We start from the raw sequence: 19,178 nt of genomic DNA, 5'->3' as shown, positions 1-19,178 counted from the left end.
GTTCGAGGCAGCCATGTATTTGGGAATAGCCAGGCTGCATCAACAGAGAAATGGGGAACTTGGATGCTGGCCAATGACACCATGGCAAACTGGCCACCTATTGGCCACTTATACTTCATAAGAGGAGAGAAGAGGGAGTTGGTGCTGACCACTTACCTGAGACATTCTGACTCAGAAGATGCTAGAGCACAGGAAAAGGTGAGCTGTGTGGGATCCCATAGCAGTTGAGGAATAGAGCCTTGAGCCTGGCAACCAGGTCATGCCTTTTCTGTGCCAGGTGTCAAGGCTGGTAGCAATCATTTTTCTTGTCATCATACCTGTCTGTCCTGATGGCAAAAGTGTGAAAGTTGTGACCCTGGAAGTAGACTCCTTGGAACAAGTCCTATTAGTCCCCTGCCATCCACCCCAACCCTCACCTCGTCTCTGTTAGCCTGAGTGCACTAGACCAGGATCTGTAAACTACGGCATTTGGCCCATCTCCTGCTTTTGTAAATAAAGCTTCATTGGAATAGCCAAAAAAAAAAAAAAAAAAAAAGGAAGGAAGCTGAGTCTGAAGAGGTAGAGCTTAATTCCAGAATGTAAGGTAAAGGAATTGAATGAATGGGGAAATTGCTAAGATTCCGGATAGAGGAGATTGAAAGAGAATGAGTGTATAAGAAGAAAAGTAAAAAATAATTAAAAAAAATAATAATTGAAAATATATACATTAAAAATATATGTTTAGAGAAAAACCAAGATGGCGGCATAGATAAACACCTAAACTGCTGCCTCGCACAACAATTTCAAAACTACAACTAAAAGACAAAACGGACACCATCCAGAACCATAGGAAAGCTGGCTGAATGGAAATTCTACAACTAGAAGGAAAGAGAAAACCACATTGAGACTCAGAGGAGCTGCAAAAAGTTAAGGTATGGAGACGTGCGCGCGTAGAGGACCAGTGGCTGAGTGCGTGCCTGGCTTTCTCAAGTGGGATTGAGATGGAAGCTCCCGACTGTGCTGAACTCCAGTTCTGGGCGAGACTCTGGGAACCCAGACTCATTTGGGGGGAATATGGAATGTCAGGAAAAGAGAAAAGCACACTGAGACTCAGGGGAGCTGCGGAAGGCAGAGGTCCAGAGGCGCATGCGTGCAGAGAGGACTGACTGCTGAGTGCGCGGCTGGCTTTTTCAAGAGGGAGGGGGATGGAAGCTCCAGACTGTGCTGAACTCCAGTTCCAGGCGAGACTCTGGGAACCCACACTCATTCGGGGAGAAAGTGGACTATTTGGCAGCAGGTGAAACTCGAGGGCGGCATTCTCTCAGAGGTGCTTGCAGCAATTACCGAGGGACACTGAGACCGAGGGGCCTCATAGGGCAGGGCTGACGGGAAGCCAAGTCTGTCTCCTATGCCCTAAGACTCCACCCCATCCAAGCTGAGCACAGAGGCTTTTGCAATTTTGGAAGTCTTGTCTCATAAGGGTGTCTCCAGCACAGAGGTTCTCCCAGTGTAGACACAGCTGGTCCTCACAGCCAACTGACCTGGAGGTCAATTCCTCCCACTGATACCAACAACAATCAAGACTTAACTACAACAAGGCTGTGCACACCGTCCACAAAGGGGTGCACCAGGAATGTCCACCTCAGGTAACTGGGGAGGCTGAGCCACTGGGCCCTATAGGACACCTAGCACACAAAGCCACTCTATCAACTCAGGGAAGCAGCCAAAATGCAGAGACAAAGAAACAGATCACAAATGAAAGAAATGGAGGAAAGCAAACGACTGGTTATAGAGTTCAAAACCACGGTTGTAAGGTTTTTCAAGAATTTCCTAGAAAATGCCAATGTGAGACCCTCATATCCTCGAGGGTCTCACAAATTTAGTGAGACCCTCGAGGATATGAAAAAGGACCAACTAGAAATTAAACATACACTGACTGAAATAAAAAATATTATACAGAGACCTAACAGCAGACTAGAGGACCGCGAGAATCAAGTCAAAGATTTGAAATACAAAGAAGCAAAAAACACTCAACGGGAAAAACAAAAAGAAAAAGAATCCAAAAATTTGAAGATAGTGTAAGGAGCCTCTGGGACAACTTGAAGTGTACCAACATCTGAGTTATGGGGGTGACAGAAGAAGGAGAGAGCAAGATATTGAAAACCTATTTGAAGAAATAATGACTGAAAACTTCCCCCACCTGGTGAAAGAAATAGACTTACAAGTCCAGGAAGTACACAGAACCCCAAACAAAAGGAATCCAAAGAGGACCACACCAAGACACATCATAATTAAAATGCCAAGACCAAAAGACAAAGAGAGAATATTAAAAGCAGCAAGAGTAAAACAGTTAGTTACCTACAAGGGAGCACCCATACAATTGTCAGCTGATTTCTCAACAGAAACTATGCAGGCCAGATGGGAGTGGCAAGAAATATTCAAAGTGATGAATAGCAAGAACCTACAACCAAGAGTACTCTACCCAGCCAAGCTGACATTCAGAATTGAAGGTCAGATAAAGAGCTTCACAGACAAGAAAAAGCCAAAGGAGTTCATCACCACCAAACCAGTATTATATGAAATGCTGAAAGGTATTCTTTAAGAAGAGGAAGAAGAAGAAAAAGGTAAAGATAAAAATTATGAACAACAAATACATATCTATCAACAAGTGAATCTGAAAATCAAGTAAATAAAAAATCTGACGAACAGAATAAACTGGTGAACATAATAGAATCAGGGTCATAGAAAGGGATTGGACTGACAATTCTTGGGGGAAAGGGGTGTGGGGGGTGCAGGAAGAGACTGGACCAAAAGCATATACTTATGGATGAGGACAGTGGGGGTGGTAAGGGCAGAGGGTGGAGTGGGAACCAGGTGGAGGGGAGCTATGGGGGGAAAAGAGGAACAATTGTAAAAATCTGAACAATAAAGATTTATTAAATTAAAAAATATATATATGTTTATATAATAATAATCTACACTAATAAAAGAGAAAGATGCAAATTGACCATACCTTCGCAACGCCCACCAGCCAATCAGGAGTGAGTATGCAAATTAACCCGAGAACGATGATGGGTTAATTTGCATATGCAGGCCCCAAGGGGCTGGGAGTGGGGTAGGATGCTTGCATTGTCACCATGGTGATGACGCAGGCGTTCCACACTGCCCCAACAGCTCTGGGCCTCTGGGCAGTGTGGGAAGATGGAATGGCGGCTCTGGGCAGGAGCAAAGGTAGAAAGGTGGCTCCAGGCCCTAAGCAAAGGCAGTTCTGGCAGCCAGGGGAAGGAAGGCCCATTTTTGCACAAATCTTCGTGCATTCAGCATCTAGTAATAATAATAATAATAGTGATGAATTTCCCCTTTCTTTAATCTACCTATCTATACATTCATCTATTTTTGGAAAAGGAGAATAGAGTAGGGAGCAGATAGGCCTGAGTTTGGTGAGTGGAATTAATTAATGTATTAGTAGAAGAAGAGAACAACCTAGGACAGTGATGGCGAACCTATGACATGTGTGTCAGCACTGACACGTGTAGCCATTTCTGATGACACACGGCCGCTGAGTCAGCCGCATGCCAAGGATGAAACATTTGTTGCTCCTGAGGATGAAACATTTGCGAAATAATGTTTTTTTCCTTAAAGTGACACACTACTCGAGTTATGCTCAGTTTTTTGGCGAAGTTTGACACACCAAGCTCAAAAGGTTGCCCATCACTGACCTAGGAGATGAAACACAAAACCATAAAATAAAAAACAAAAACAAATGAATAATGAACAATCAAACAAACAACAATAAGAAAAAAATTGGCTAGAGAAAAAAAAGAGAAAGAGAAGGGTGCATGAACTTGGAGCAGGGGAGAGGAAATTAGATATATGAGTAAGCCCACAGAGACTACTATAAAGCAATGCATCAATAGAACAGATAGACAATATCAATTTTTAACAAGGAGTAAAAAGAAAGGAGAGAGAAAACTAAAGCAGGAACATGAGAAGAGAAACAGGATGAAAAAATGGGTGGTGAGGAAGAAAGGGTTGGCATAAAGGAAAAAATGAGAGTAAAATAATGATAAAAAATAAAAATAATAATAAAATAAAAATAGAGTGTAGAACACTAATCTAAAAGTAAATAAATAAATAAATAAATAATCACCTATCTATATATAAAAGCCTAAGTGACTGGCTGACCAGCCGACAATCTAGTAGCTATGATGCACACTGACCACCAGGGGGCAGATGCTCAATGCAGGAGCTGCCGAGCGACAACTTTGCAGAGTGCCCTCTCACACTCTGGGACCCCTCTTGAGATGTTGGACTGCTGGCCTCAGCCCAATCCCTGGAGGCCAGGCCAAAGGGCCGCACCAGTGCACAAATCTGTGCACTGGGTCTCTTGTAATAATAATACTAAAAAATAAAAATAATAATAAAATGAAGAAAAAATTTTAGTTTCTTAAGTAAAAGATTTTAAAAAAGTGAAGTAGTATAGTTTGCTTGTTTCAGCTGAGTATTTAATGTCCCATGGGGGCTGGTTTAAGACCCCTCTCCACTCTTCTGTCTGCCACATCTCAGCTTCCTGTTATATAGTCAGCACCGTGTTGAAGCTCCCAGAGATCTACTGCTCCTCTGTGTCAGATGCCACTGCCTTGGTTTCAGCCAGCTGGGACCAATCTGAACACTTTGTTTTTTGCCTGCTTTCAGTCATATTTACACAAGTGTCTATTTTGACACGCCTCTAGGTGGCAGTGATTCTGTATTAGTTTCCTGGACAAAATGGCCCCTCAACCCAGTCCTGGAGGGCTCCCTGGGGGTATTTCAAACCTTTGTTTCCCTACTGAGCTCAAGGCTGGGTGTGGCTGTGCTGCTAGGAGGGGCTTGTCTTCAGGAGAAAAATGTCTGTTCAGGGTTGGAGGGATCAGACTGTCCCAGAGCTGGCTTCCTGATTGCCTCTCCCTATTTTGTTCCCCAGCTTCCACAAAACCACATTCCCCTGCACTGCAGCCTAGGTGAGTGTTTGTGATTGAAAGATTTTGGGTTTAGCAGGTAAAAGCAAGGAAAATATAAAGACAGAGCAACCGCACCACTGTGCATCTCCTCCCCCCCACCCCCCCAACCCCCCAGCACTGCACGGCTGGTGAAGAACCAGGCTGCCTTTCTGTGCATAGCCTCCCATGGCTGTCGGCTTAGATCTAGAGTCCCCGACTGCCAGCAGCCCTTTTGACACCCTTCCACAGTCATGAATACAGGTGTCCACATGTATGTGGACTTGGTGCAGTGCAGTCTCCCTCTGACACTATATTCCCAGCTGTGCATGTTTCTCCCTCCAGCCCAGATCCCCGATCCCACCTCTCTCCAGGTGACCTCTGGTCTTTCTATCCACGGATTGTCTCTCCAACTGAGTTTAATTTGCCAATTCCGGGTGGATATTATTCAATTCAGGTGTTTCTCCTATTTGTTCTGTGAGAAGGCACTGGACCTTTCCGCCTATTAGGCTGCCATTTTGTCTCCCTCTAGACAAACTTTTTAGGAGCCCACAGCCCAGAAGGCTGGAGTCTCGGTGTCTGTGGGTTCGCAGCCAGCAGGTGGTCCCTGGGCGATGCGGCTGTAGGGTCCCAGGAGGTATCCGAGGTCTCCCCGGGAGGGAGGTGAGGGTTGGCTCCCAGTCACAGCCACCCTCCCCTTTAAGATGGCACGTTCTCTGCAGCAGAGCCAGCTGCCCTGGAAGAGATTGCAGTGGTAGTAGAGGTTGCCTGGCTAGGGTAGCCTGGTCCGCCAGTCCTCAACAGTCCTGCGGAATATAACTGTCCCTCACTCACATGTACACACACACACCCTACATGTCCATGCACTCCCCTTTCGCTCTCTCACTCACTCACACTCTCTCACTGCTGTCCTATTGGGCACCATCTCCCATCTCCCTCTAGTTTTCTTTAATAGAATATACACAAAAGAATTGACACACTCACACACAAATGTTCATAGCAGCACTATTCACAACAGCTCAAAAGTGTAAACAATCCATATGTCCATGAATGGATAGATGAATAAAATTGTGGTATATACATATAGTGGAAATACATATTAGCCATAAAAATGAATGAAATACTGATACTTCCTACATGGTTGATGAATCTGTAAAACATTATGCTGAAACACAAAAAGGTCACATATTTCATTTATGTGAACTATCCAGATTAGGTAAATCCATAGAGTCTGAAAGGAATTGGTATTTGCTGGGGCCTGGAAGAGGAAAGAAAAGAAAATTACTGTTTAATGGGGATGATAAAAATAATTTAGAACTAGATAGAGTTGATAGTTGTGCAACATTATGAATGTACTAAATGCTACTGAATTGTAAAGTTCAAAATGTTTCATTTTACATTCTGTGGATTTCACTTCAATAACATTTTTAAAAATTTTATAACCCAACAACCAAAGTTATTTAAAGGTGCAGAATTACAGATATTGCAATGTATGCTTGTTATTACGTTTCTGAATTTTAAAAACTGTTCGGTGAGGGTTTCCTCGCCCCCTCCCCCCCCATTAAATTCATTGGCTCTTGATATACTATCAAAGGCTACATGGCTTGGACTAGGAAATGTAAGAATCATATCATTCCCTTTCCATTGGATGGACTGGGCAACAAAAGCTAGTCCCAAGTTTTTTCACCTTGGAAATTCTACAGGGCACCCTACACCTCAAATAACAGCCACACCCTACTGTTATAGGACAATGAAAAGCTAACAAAGTTCCAGGACTGTGGATATTTCTCTCTTTTCCGCATCCAGCATGGCTAGAGAGTGGTCCGGTTCCTGAGTAGGGGCTGCTGGGAATTGAGAAAATGAATGAAAGAGACAGACACAGAGATAGAAGGAAAAAGCTGGGGCCAGGTGGGACCACTGTCCTCTGACAGGGACAGGGACCCGGAGCCAATACAGCATGTTTATTTTATACAGCAAAAAACAGGAAGGAAGTTTTACTAAAAGTCAGGACAAAGGAGATTATGTGCATTCTTGGGTGGGCCCGAGTCATATTCATTCCTGGTGCTTGGCTGGATTTAAATAACAAAACCCACCCCCTGGCACCTGGGCTGAAGGTCAAGCCGACAACACTCCTGCCTCTGGCAAAGCGTGTTTCCAGGACGTGGCTTTGCCAATGATGCTGGATTCAGCTGACAATAATTAAAGAAATGCCCATGTGCCTTCCCAGGCGCTCTCTACACAGGACAAGGGAAACTGAGGCAGGAAAATTAAACAAAGCCAAAAAGTTTTGCAGGCTGCTTGTTGCAGGACCTTATCTTAAGGACAAAGTGTTAAAACCTCTCTTCATAGAAGAATGCAGAAGAGAAGGGAAAGGGGAAGGAGAGGAGGAGGAATCTTAATGCAACTAGAGAATACGTAATTTTTTTTTTTAATCCTCACTGGAGGATATTTTTTCCATTGATTTTTAGAGAGAGTGGAAGGGATGGAGGAAGGGGGGAGGGGGGAGAGAGAGAGAGAGAGAGAGAGAGAGAGAGAGAGAGAGAGAAACATCAATGTGAGAGAGCCACATTGATTGGTTGCCTCCCGCCGAATGAGTCCTGACCTGGGCCTGGTATCAAACCTGCAACTCAGGCGCATGCTTTGATCAGGATTGAGCATGGGACCCTTCTGTGCACCGGGCCAACACTGTAATCATTAAGCAACATCAGTCAGGGTGAAACATGGTAATTTAAATCACCCTAAAACCAACAAAGACAGAGAGAGGAGGGAGAAGGGGGAGGAGTGCAGTCTTTTCTCATCCCGCGGTTTAAACAGAGAAGCCAACACTCTCGATATTTAATTGCCAGGTGCTTTAATTGGTAAAGCCATAACAAAGAAAAGGGGAGACCTTCAGAGTTCATCTGTATCATGATATCTAACAGGGGAATTTTAAAAAAACAAACAAACAAGGAATATAGTAAATAATATTATAATTAGGTGTGGTGCTGGATGGGTGCAGGATTTATTGGGATGATCACATAGTAAATTGTGTAATATCTGGTCATGGGGGTGTACAAAAAATAACAAAGTTTAAATTATTTTTAAAAGCCTTATAGACACAGGGTATAAAGGCAGAAACCCCACCCCACTCGCTCTTCAGAGGGGCTTATAGCCCATCTGCACTGCATAAGCCAGATGTATAGATTTGCTTGCCTCGTTTCTTTAATAAATGTGCATGCTTTAATTTTTAAAAGTAAATTCACTTTAAAACAACACAATCAGGACCTCTCCTTAAATTCATTCATAGGCGCATGACAAGAACTGAGGTGGAGACAGCCCTCTCCCTGTCTGACTCGTGGGACTGCCAGACAACCTCTCCGAAGTCTGTGAAAGGTGCCTGTACCACTACCTGCACCTCACGGACCAGGAGGCTAGGCCTGCAGGGCTTGGGATCAGGAGGAGCCAGGTCGGGGTGGGGTGGAAGGTGGGGCTGTTAACCAACTCCTGGCACCCACGCCCCCTGGCACCTACGCTCCCTGGCACCCACGCCCCCAACCGCGCCGGTCCTCCAGCTCCACCTCCTCCTTTCGCTGTCGCCAGCGCCCGCCCCTCAGCGGCCGGACGGAAACGGAGGCGCCGGAACAGGCCCCGGACCGCGCCAATAGAGGGCGTGCGCTGGGGCGGCCGGGAGCGAATCCCCTCGCGAGTCCCAGCCGTGCGGTGGGCGGCACTAGCGGAGGGCCTAGGCCTGCGGGGAGATCGCGCGAGAGCCGGCGGCCGAGGTCAGAGGTGAGCGAGCCGCTTCCGGCGTTACGTCGCTTTCCGGAGGCCGGAAGAGGAAGACGGTGGGCCCGGAGACGCGGGCCCAGCTGAGCCAGCCGCCGTCCCGGCCTCCTCCGTGGACTTTCACGGTGCCACGAAGCACGCTCTTCATTTTAGTGTGACTTTGGGTTCCAGTTACAGGTATTTTGAAGCGCAGTCATTTCCGTAGCGCTGCTTTGGGGGCGGGTTTCTTGGTGTCCATATTGAATCGGGCTGTTCCTTCTTTGAGTTGCGGCGTATTGCAGGAAAAGCCTAAGTTGTTACAAAAGCTGGAGCAGTTGGAGGAAACTCGGGTCCATCATGTAAGTCGATGGACTCGATTGCGATGTGACAATTGTATTAATTCCTGGTTCTCGCCATGGTTACCGGGAGTTCAGAAACGGTCTTGGTGAATAACTGCCCCTGGTAGCCATCCCCCGGAACCACCATATGGGAAGGACTGCATTTCTCTGAATACAATACATGAAATATAAAATGTTTAGCAAGATTTTCCAAGTTAAATTAAGTACAGTACGGTGGTTTAATAACCATGATGTAAACATGCAGCAAAATTAAGAAAAAATTATGTTAACCTGAGCAGAATCGGGTCTTTATTTTAAATGCTTTGCTTTTAAAAATCTAAAAACAGGTGCTGGGTTGACTGGTCCGAAGGTTGTAAGATTTAGTAGAAAGAATCTAAAATTAAAAATTAATAGTGACCTGAATTCCACTAGTGTGACCTTGGGAAAGTCACTGGTTCTGAGTGCCTTATTCTGTGAAGACGACGATGACAGTGGTTTTCTCACAGACTTCTAGTATGTGTGTCCAGTATGAAGTAAGAATGTTTGGTGTGTAAGTGATAGTAATTGGTTTTTGTCTGTAATACTTAAATAATTGAAAGTCACTAAGCCTTCTTCACCCCTTTCCCCCAGTTTATGGACAAGAGATCTAATTTTACACTTGATGTTAGCCAAAAGGCTGAGAAGCTATTAGAGATCTAATTTTAAAGCCATTACTTTTGCCTGTATGTATAGTATTTAATCTTTAGATTCACTGGTCAAATTTTTCATCTTGACTTGAATTCGTATTAAATCTCCTATGAACTCTTGAAGAGGAGGATTAATGTCTTAATCATTTTTAATGATTATTCCTAATTTGGGTCGTTTTTTCCCTCCACCTCCATCTCCTTGCGCCCCTCCACACCCACACCCCCCCCCCCACACACACACACCTTTTAATAAACCTAAACTGGCAAAACCTAAGCTTTGGGTTTACCAAAACAAGCCAAACAAATTTTACATGGAAAATACTATTTTCTGTCATTTGCAGATATGCTTTTAGTTTGCCTGTATAGACAGACAGACATGGGTTACAAGGAATTAGGTAAAGAATTCGATTAAAAATAAGCCTTATTCATTTGGCATCACTTACAGAGTAGACATACACCATCTCTGCTTGAGGCAGAGAGGCTGCAGCAGTGGGCTGGCTTTAACTCTGACAGCACCTTTGAATCACTTGGGGAGTTCCAAAAATGTTGATCCCTGGGCCCTTCTCCAGACCAGTTAATGAAACTCACTGGAGGGTGATACATGGGTATTCCATTTTTTAAAGCCCCCGAGATTACTGTGTTTGGCAGTCAGTATGAGAACCCTTGTGTTAGAGAAATGAGATTCTTCAGAAGTGTATCCAGTTTGCTTGAGGGACTGCAGCTGCATCTGGAAAATGTAGGATATTGGGGGGAATTGTCAGCAGATATGATGAAGTGTATGATTTGTAAAGTGAACTGTAGAACAATCAAGGCCAGTGGGAAGGTGGTTACTAGTAATCCAGAGGAACCAATGAGACCAGTAACAATGAACTTTTGTTCTTTTCTCTCCTGGATGTTAAATATTTTTGAAGAAAGTGAGTAATCATTTTAACTTGCAAACTGTATTTTGCCCTACCTAGTTAAAAGTGTACTTTTCAACAGTGAATGGATAGATTGTGGCACATGAATTTCATTATTGCTGATTATTAAGAAGTATGTTAGAAAAACATACATCTCAATAATTTTTCTTATTACTTACTAAATTATATCATTTCTCTTATTATAAGCTTTATGTTAATATGGGGGTTTTGTTTTTGCTTTTACAGTGCTATAAGATTTATCTTAAAGGCATGGTTTTCACCCTACTTCATCAACGCAGTTAAATTTACATTTGGACCCCTATTTTATACCACAATGGTAAGCTACAGCTCAGTATGTTATTTATGTTTTAGATTATTCTATTTCTTTATCTCCATAAAAATATCTGTATTATAGATACAGAAATCCTCTTGCAATCTGTTCAAGTTCTCTAACTGGGAAATTACTTAGTAATTACATGCAAAATTTTCTCCACAAAATAGGGGGCTCATCTCTCAATTCTCTGTTAAAATTATTATATCCAGGTTATACAGATAATCCACCTGTCTTTATCTTTATAAAACATTAAATAATATGTACTTCTGTTTATCATAGTCCAAATCATTGGCAAGGAGGATGTGTATAAGTATGATAGTTTTGGGGGCGTTTTATATTTTAAAGTTTCTCTTAATTTAGATTTAAATTTTTTTAAAAACAAACGTAATGTGCTTACTTTAAATAACATTTAAAACATCAGTTTTAGTCTTCTAATTGCACATTTCTGTTCACTGACTTACAGTCACTAAACATACGTAGGGCTGGGCATTTAACTTTTGTAACTAAAAATTAAAGACAAAGGGGGAAAAATACTTTCTAATGTTTTAAACAAGTAGCAACATTTGACAGTATGAGAATAAATGAACACTGACCACCATGTTGAATTAGCCTCAGAAAACATTTGTCTCCCTTCTCCTTTGAGATCTTGCCTCTCTACCCCTGCTCTATTAGAGACAAGTAGAGCAGTTGCAGCGAGGTTCACACCTTGCTTTGTATTTTGTATTAGCTAATCATTTCTTTCTAAAGCATTTGAAGAAGGTAGTATATAAATGATGCTTGTATTTACATATGTAGGTATATCTCACTAAATATTTACTTGAGAAGATTTACTATTTTTAATTGTCTTAGAGTGTATATTTGACTATGTTTATTATAATTCTTATATATAAACTTTAAGGTTTTATAGCCAAATAATTGAAAGAACCTTATGTATCTGTCAAGTGTATATATCCAGAATGATGTTTTTGTGCTTAAAAATGCATTATACTCAGGAATGTCATCTTGCCCAGTTTTGTTGGGAATTTGACCCTCATAAGATTTTTTAAGTGAATTGTGAAACATTTATTTCAGCTGAATCTTTTAAAAGTATATATTTCACTTATTACACTTTAGGTGTTTGATAATGTGGATTGTTTTTTATTGCAGTCTAAATTAAAAGGCCAGCTATTTTTGTAATCATCTGATTTCTTCATCCTTAGGACTAGGGCGGCAGGATCACTTAAACCTTTCCATGATTTCCAAAGTCTGGCAATATTTATTCTTCCCTTTACCTTTTTGGGTTTTGGTGGATGCTGAGAGGTTTTACCCCATGCAACTTGGTAGATTGGATTGTTGGAGTCTACAAAATAAAAGAGAAATTTTTAGATCCTTGTAAATAAAAAAAATGAAAGTTCTGTGCCCCTTAGTCATTAAAAATGACTGTCATTGTGAATGAAAAATACAATAACCCTGTGCGGTACCCAAATCACAAAACTAGGAATAGAAAACACTGGTGGTATATTTGCTTAATTTTGTTTAAAACCTAGTACTTTTTATTTTTTTGTGTCCTTACAAAAGAAACTTTACAGATAGGAAAAATAGAAATTATTTTCTCATTTCTCCCTCTTACCTTAAAATAAGGGTCTCCAAATAACAGATGAAGGACGGGAACCTACTAGTAGATCTTAAATTGTACATGTACTAATAATACTATATTTTATCAACTCTAAGATGCATTCATTCTCTTTTACATTTTAATATTACTGAATTGAAGATGAATCTACAATCAGTGACATCTTAAAATTATAACTGATAGCACATTTTTCTTAATGTTACCTACATTAATGATGTGTGCTTATAGTTGATGTTATCTTAAAGTCGTTGAAACATGATAATTAGCCATTATTTAATTGCATTCTACTAGGCACTAACCTAAAAACATGCTAAAGAATCTCTGCCTTAATATATTGGGACTTTCTAAGTTGATGATAGGTATCAATATAATAAGCACCCCCAATTTTCAGGATTCTTAGAAGATTAGGAGAGTTTAGTCTTTGCTTTACTTGAATTGTATACTTGATGTCCAATATATTTTACTGAATGGTGCTCTTAAAATGTTGAAGAAGCTAAAGTTTATAAAATGGTAGTAGTTACTATCTCCAGCCCATTACCCTGTATCAGTCTCATGCCCTGACCAAAGAAAGCTATTTTAGCATTTCTTATCTAATTTGTTGTCATAATCAGGTGCCTAAGACTGCCATATTTTTTTCTTTATAATATACTAGAGGCCCGGAGCACAAATTCTTGCACGGCAGGGGTCACTCGGCCTGGCTGGCCATCGGGGCTGATCAGGGCCGCGAGAGTTGGCTGGCTGGGGGAAGGGGCTGCGGGAGGTTGGCCGGCCAGCCCAGTTGGGGCCATTGGGGCCTTGGGAGGTTGGCTGGCTGGGAGGAAAGACTGCAGGAGGTTAACCAGCTGGCTTGATCAGGGCCAGCCAGCTGGCCAGGGGGAGGGACCACGAGAGTTTGGCTGTGGGAGTACACTGACCACCAGGGGGCAGCTTCTGCATTGAGCGTCTGCCCCCTGGTGGTCAGTGCACGTCATAGTGACTGGTCAACCGGTTTGGTTGTTTGGTCGCTTAGGCTTTTACATATATAGATATTGAGCATACAATGGGGGATGTGGAGGAGAGAAAAGGAAATATATTAGACTTATTTTAGAAAATTAAACTTAAACACTTAATTACAAATGTTACATGTATATTAAATTTTTTTGTGTGAAAATAGCTAATATTACCAAATACACTACTTTTTTACAGCAGCAAGCTTTAGAACTAGCTTTGGATCGTTCAGAGGTAAGACGTCACTAAGTTATATATTGAAATAGTATTGACATTAATTGACAAAACTCAGTTTTAAGAGATTTTGTTCTGATTGTCAGAGGAATACATTAATATCATTTTAGGGCAAGTATGCAAATAATTTTGCTATAAATATATATAAATACTGGGCAATGTTTGAATCAACTGTTACTTGAAGTTCTCAGTTAATAATGCTGTAGAATAAAAATTAAATAGTACTTCAGTTTAACTATTATTTAAATGGACAGAATTTCTAAAATCATGTTTTCCTATTTTGACAAGTTTTCTTATTGCTCAGTTGAAGGGGGAAATAGCCAAAAAATTAAGTCCTTGCAATTGGATATGCTCTGCATATTCTAAACAACCATAAAATATACTGAGAATATTTCTGGGTTGTGAAGTCACATTTGCTTATAGCAATGAAATACTGTGCTAAATTTTAGTGCAGTTTAAATTTCACTTATCTATAACACTAGAGACCCAGTGTATGAAATTCATGCATGGGGTGGGGCAGTCCCTCAGCCTGGCCTGCACCCTCTCCAATCCGGGACCCCTCGGGAGATGTCCAACTGCCTTTCACAATCCAGGACCACTGGCTCCTAACCGATTGCCTGCCTGCCTGCCTGATCGCCCCTAACCATCTCTGCCTGTCTGACTACTCCTAACATCCTCTGCCTCGTCCCACACCTGGGACCCAGGATTCCCTCCTCTGGCCGGTCGCAGGCACCCAGAACCCGGGCTTCCCTCCCTCTGGCTGGCTGCAGGCACCCAGGACCCGGGCCAGCTTCGCCCAGGCCGGCCTCAGCCACAGGGGACTGTGGGGCGGGTGGCTTGTCCCTCTCCCAGGGCTCAGGCGCTGGCGCCTGGGACAAAGGGGTGGGTGGCTTGTCCCTCTCCCGGGCCACAGGCCCAGCCACTGGCGACTAGGACCATGGGGCATGCGGCTTGTCCCTTTCCTGGGCCATAGCCTGGCTGGTCCCCATTCCTCTCTTGCGAACTCATTTGTGCCTGGCTGGTCCCCATTCCTCTCTTGCGAACTCATTTGTGCCTGGCTGGTCACCATTCCTCTCTTGTGAGCTCATTTGTGCCTGGCTGGTCCCCATTCCTCTCTCCCCAGTGTTGAGTGTCTGAGCTGTTACTAACAGCATGAGGGTGTGATGACCATTTGCATATTAGCTCTTTGTTATATAGGATATTTAGAAGTTAAATCGTTTTTCTTATAATGTATAATTTAATAGGACTCAGAGACTTGAGTGACTGAATAGCCTTTTTAGGCTTACATGTGTTTTAAACATACTTAAAACAGAGTTCATTCACTAAGTAAAAGGCAAGCTATTTCATAAACTTTTCTTTTTCAGTATGTCATTGAAAGTGCCCGACAGAGACCTCCTAAAAGGAAATACTTATCTACTGGAAGGTATGAATACTTCATTAATTGATGACTTTAGATTCATTGAAATATGCTAAGAGCCACCATTTATTGCATTCTAAATAGGCACTACTAGAGATGTTATATTATAGGTACTTGGCATATATTAAAACTTTCTTAGTTTATATTAGCCATGTCCACTTCACCTCCAATCTTAAGGAATTTGGGGTGGGCAGGAATGAGAAAATTTGATAACATTTATTTTACAGTGATTATTATATTCACATTATTTTTTATATTGTCTTTATTAAATTTTAGAAAATCTGTATTTCAAAAACTTTATGACTTATATATTGAAGAATGTGAAAAAGAGCCTGAGGTTAAGGTAAGTACACATTTTATATATTGTTACGGCTTTTGAAATGTAGAGGGTAAAAAAATGTACAGGAAGAGGATAATTTGAAAGAGTTACATTTGAAGCAGATATTTATATTTTTGTGAATGACCTAACATCTTTTTCCGCCAAATTCTAGCCAGTTTTACAGCTGACCCAGGGCTCCGGCTACAAGGTAGAGATCACATGCTTAGGTAGGAGATGGGAACAGTGTTTACTGAGTAACAGAATATCCCATTGGTAAATCAGAAGAAGTATACTAATACTAGAGGCCCGGAGTGCTGGATCCTAACCTTTCACCTGCCTGCCTGATTGCCCCTAACCGCTTCTGCCTGCCAGCCTGATCACCCCATAAGCACTCCCCGGCCAGGCTGATCGATGCCTAACTGCTCCCTTGCCAGCCTGATTGCCCCTAACTGCCCTTCTTGCAGTCCTAGTCACCCCTAACTGCCCTCCCCTGCAGGCCTGGTCGCCCCCAACTGCCCTCCCCTGCTGGCCCGGTCACCCCTAACTGCCTTCCCCTGCCAGCCTGGTCACCCCTAACTGCTATCCCCTGCTGGACTGGTTCCCCCCAACTGCTTTCCCCTGCAGGCCTGGTCCCCCCCAACTTCCCTCCCCTGCAGGCCTGGCAGCCCTCCCCTGCAGGCCTGGTCACCCCCAGCTGCCCTCCCCTGCAGGCCTTGTCCCTCTCAACTGCCCTCCCCTGCAGGCCTGGTCCCCCCCTAACTGCCCTCCCCTACAGGCCCGGTTGCCCTTAACTATTCTCCCCTGCTGGCCTGGTTCCCCCAACTGTCCTCCCTTGCAGGCCTGGTCCCTTCCAACTGCCCTTCCCTGCCGGCCATCTTGTGTCCACATTGGGGCGGCCATCTTTGACCACATGGGGGAGGCCATCTTGTGTGTTGGAGTGACGTTCAATTCACATATTACTCTTTTATTAGATAGGATATTGTGTAGGGTAAAAGTAGGTTTACAGTTTTAAGTAAGTGAAACAGTTTATTCTTTTTTATAAATTTCTTTAATATATTTTTTTTTATTGATTTCAGAGAGGAAGGGAGAGGGAGGGAGAGAGATAGAAACATCAATGATGACAGGGAATCATTGATTGGCTGCCTCTTGCACATCCCCCACTGGGGATCAAGCCCTTGACCAGAATCGAACCTGGGACCCTTCAGTCTGCAGGCCGACACTATCCACTGAGCCAAACCAGCTAGGGCCAGAGTTCATTCTTATACATCACTAGTAGCCCATTTGCAGGAAGAATCCTGCAAGCAGCCACTGCAGCCGTGTGCGCTGCCGCTGCGGCCGCCATTGCGGCCCCCACGCCTGCACCCGCACGCCGCTGCCACCCGCCCCGCTCCGCCCGGGCTTTCCCTCTGGCAGCCACCTTGCTTTCCGCTTTTCCTCCCTCTTCCTTCTAAGGGGCCAAATGGGTTAGGGCCCACCCTGTGTATTCTTTGCTTCAGTCTTCACTCCTCCCTCCCTCTGCGTATGCAAATTAACCGCCATCTTTGTTGGGTAATTTGCATACTTGCCCTGATTGGCTGACAGGCATGGCTTTGGCTGGCAGGCGTGGCTTGGGCGTAGCGAAGGTGCGGTCAATTTGCATATTACTATTTTATTAGGTAGGATTACTTACTATTATTTTCCATATGAACAACTGTAAATCTATTGCCCTACCCTGTGTATTCTTTTTATATGTATATGTATATATATATATGTATATGTATATATTTTTTATTGATATCATAGAGGAAGGGAGAGAGAGAGAAACATCAATGATGAGAGCGAATCATCATTGCACCCCCCTTACTGGGGATCATGCCCTACTGCAGATATGCCCTTGACTGGAATCAAACCTGGGACCCTTCAGTCTGTAGGTCGACATTCTATCCACTGAGCCAAATGGGTTAGGGCCCACCCTGTGTATTCTTTGTTTCTTTTCCCTTCTGAGAAAGCATTTGTAGACTGAAGATAGGAGGAAAGGAACCTGTTTTCTTCATGGTGATTTGTACTGGAAAATTAAAGCTAATATAGGGCATGTAGGAAAATCAGTTGTGGTAATAAAAGGTGAATTTGGTCACAAAATTAGTTCATGGCCAGGTTAAATTAATTTTTTTTTTTATTTAACATAAAAAGATGGGCAGTTGAAATGTAATAAAAATTGATTTCCTGATATTTATTGTGCTATTAAGTTATAAGGACCTTAAAGGGCTCTTTGAGCTTCTGTTATCTGTCCTTAATTTAAAAATGAATATCATTTTACCATTTAGGTTAAAAAAAAATCAGTGGAGCCCTAACCGGTTTGGCTCAGTGGATAGAGTGTCAGCCTGCAGACTGAAGGGTCCTAGGTTCAGTTCCAGTCAAGGTCATGTGCCTTGGTTGTGGGCACATCCCCTGTGGGAGGTGTGCAGGAGGCAGCTGATCAATGTTTCTCTCTCATTGATGTTTTTAACTCTCTGTCCCTCTCCCTTCCTCTCTGGAAAAAAATCAATAAAAATATATTTTTAAAAAAATCAGTGGAATTCCTGTAGTGCCTAATCTTTGAAATCTTAACATTAGGAGAAAAATGATGGTTAAACTAAAAATAAATCTTACAGTAAGTTTTGCGTAAGTTTTATTGCGGTATAATTGATGTATAATAAATTTCACATCCTATCTAATAAAGAGGGAATATGCTAATTACTGCCATGCCCTCAAAGATGGCGGCGCCCACAGCCAATAAGGAGGGAATATGCTCATTGACTGCCACGCCCTCAAAGATGGCAGTGCCCAGTCCCCTCAGACCCGCTGGGGCAGCAGGCGTGCGGCAAGTCCGGGCCGGCCTCCAGGCGGGCCCAGCCTTGCCGCGTGCCTGCCTCCGGAGTCCCCCATTCCCCTTAGCCCCCCAGCTGCCCAGGGCTGGCCTGAGGTGCAGGCAAACCTCGGATGGTGGCTGCCCAGCCACCCAGGGCCACCTGAGGCTCAGGTAATTAGGGCTGGCCGAGGCTTGCGCTGCCGGCAGTGGCAGCAGCAGAGGTGTGATGGGGGTGTCGCCTTCCCCTGATCGCTGGTCACCTCCTGCCCCTGAGGGCTCCCAGACTGTGAGAGGGGGCAGGCTGGGCTGAGGGATGCCCCCTCCAGTGCATGAATTGTCATGCACCGGGCCTCTAGTTAATAATAAAATAATAAAAAGATATATTTTGTAATTTTGACATGTATACACCCATAAAACTCTCACAATAATCAATTTAATGAACTTTATCTTCATCTCAGAGACAGAACTAAGATAGGACAGATATATTAAGATTCTATATTAGATACGTGGGGAGGGGTTTGGGATGGGAATGGGGGGATGAGAACAATTATGTGATACCATAATCAATAAAGAAATTTTAAAAAATAATAAATAAATAAAAATAAAAATCCTATCTAATAAAAGAGTAATGTGCAAATTAACTGTCACTCTGCAACAAAAATGGCGGTGCCCATAGCCACAAGATGGCGGCGCCCAGTCCTCTCAGCCTCGCCGGAGTCCCCCAGTCTCAGGGAGGGTTGCCGCTGAGAGGATGCAGAGTAAGTGGCCTGGTGGAATGCTGCCCAGAGGCCCTCCTGACCCTTTATAAAAAACAAAAACAAATTCA

General features: G+C 43.2%; 1 protein-coding gene across 9 annotated transcripts in view; it reads left to right on the top strand.

Moving 5' to 3' along the window:
- The first annotated feature begins 8,768 nt into the window (after positions 1 to 8,768).
- SUPT20H (SPT20 homolog, SAGA complex component) overlaps positions 8,769 to 19,178 on the top strand; it is a 50,433-nt gene continuing 40,023 nt past the window's right edge. For 8 of the 9 annotated variants that reach the window (XM_028137112.2, XM_054720353.1, XM_054720351.1 and 5 more), the window contains exons 1-5: positions 8,769 to 8,897; positions 10,869 to 10,959; positions 13,754 to 13,789; positions 15,154 to 15,212; positions 15,483 to 15,549. In XM_028137112.2, coding sequence (XP_027992913.1) covers positions 10,957 to 10,959; positions 13,754 to 13,789; positions 15,154 to 15,212; positions 15,483 to 15,549 — 165 coding nt within the window. In that variant the 5' untranslated portion in view covers positions 8,769 to 8,897; positions 10,869 to 10,956. The remainder of the gene's footprint in view (positions 8,898 to 10,868; positions 10,960 to 13,753; positions 13,790 to 15,153; positions 15,213 to 15,482; positions 15,550 to 19,178) is intronic. The other variant, XM_054720349.1, reaches the window with a different exon arrangement.

Source organism: Eptesicus fuscus, chromosome 8, assembly GCF_027574615.1.
Source record: "Eptesicus fuscus isolate TK198812 chromosome 8, DD_ASM_mEF_20220401, whole genome shotgun sequence".
In the NCBI taxonomy this organism is placed as follows: Eukaryota; Metazoa; Chordata; class Mammalia; order Chiroptera; family Vespertilionidae; genus Eptesicus; species Eptesicus fuscus.
This window is presented reverse-complemented; position numbering and strand designations above follow the sequence as displayed.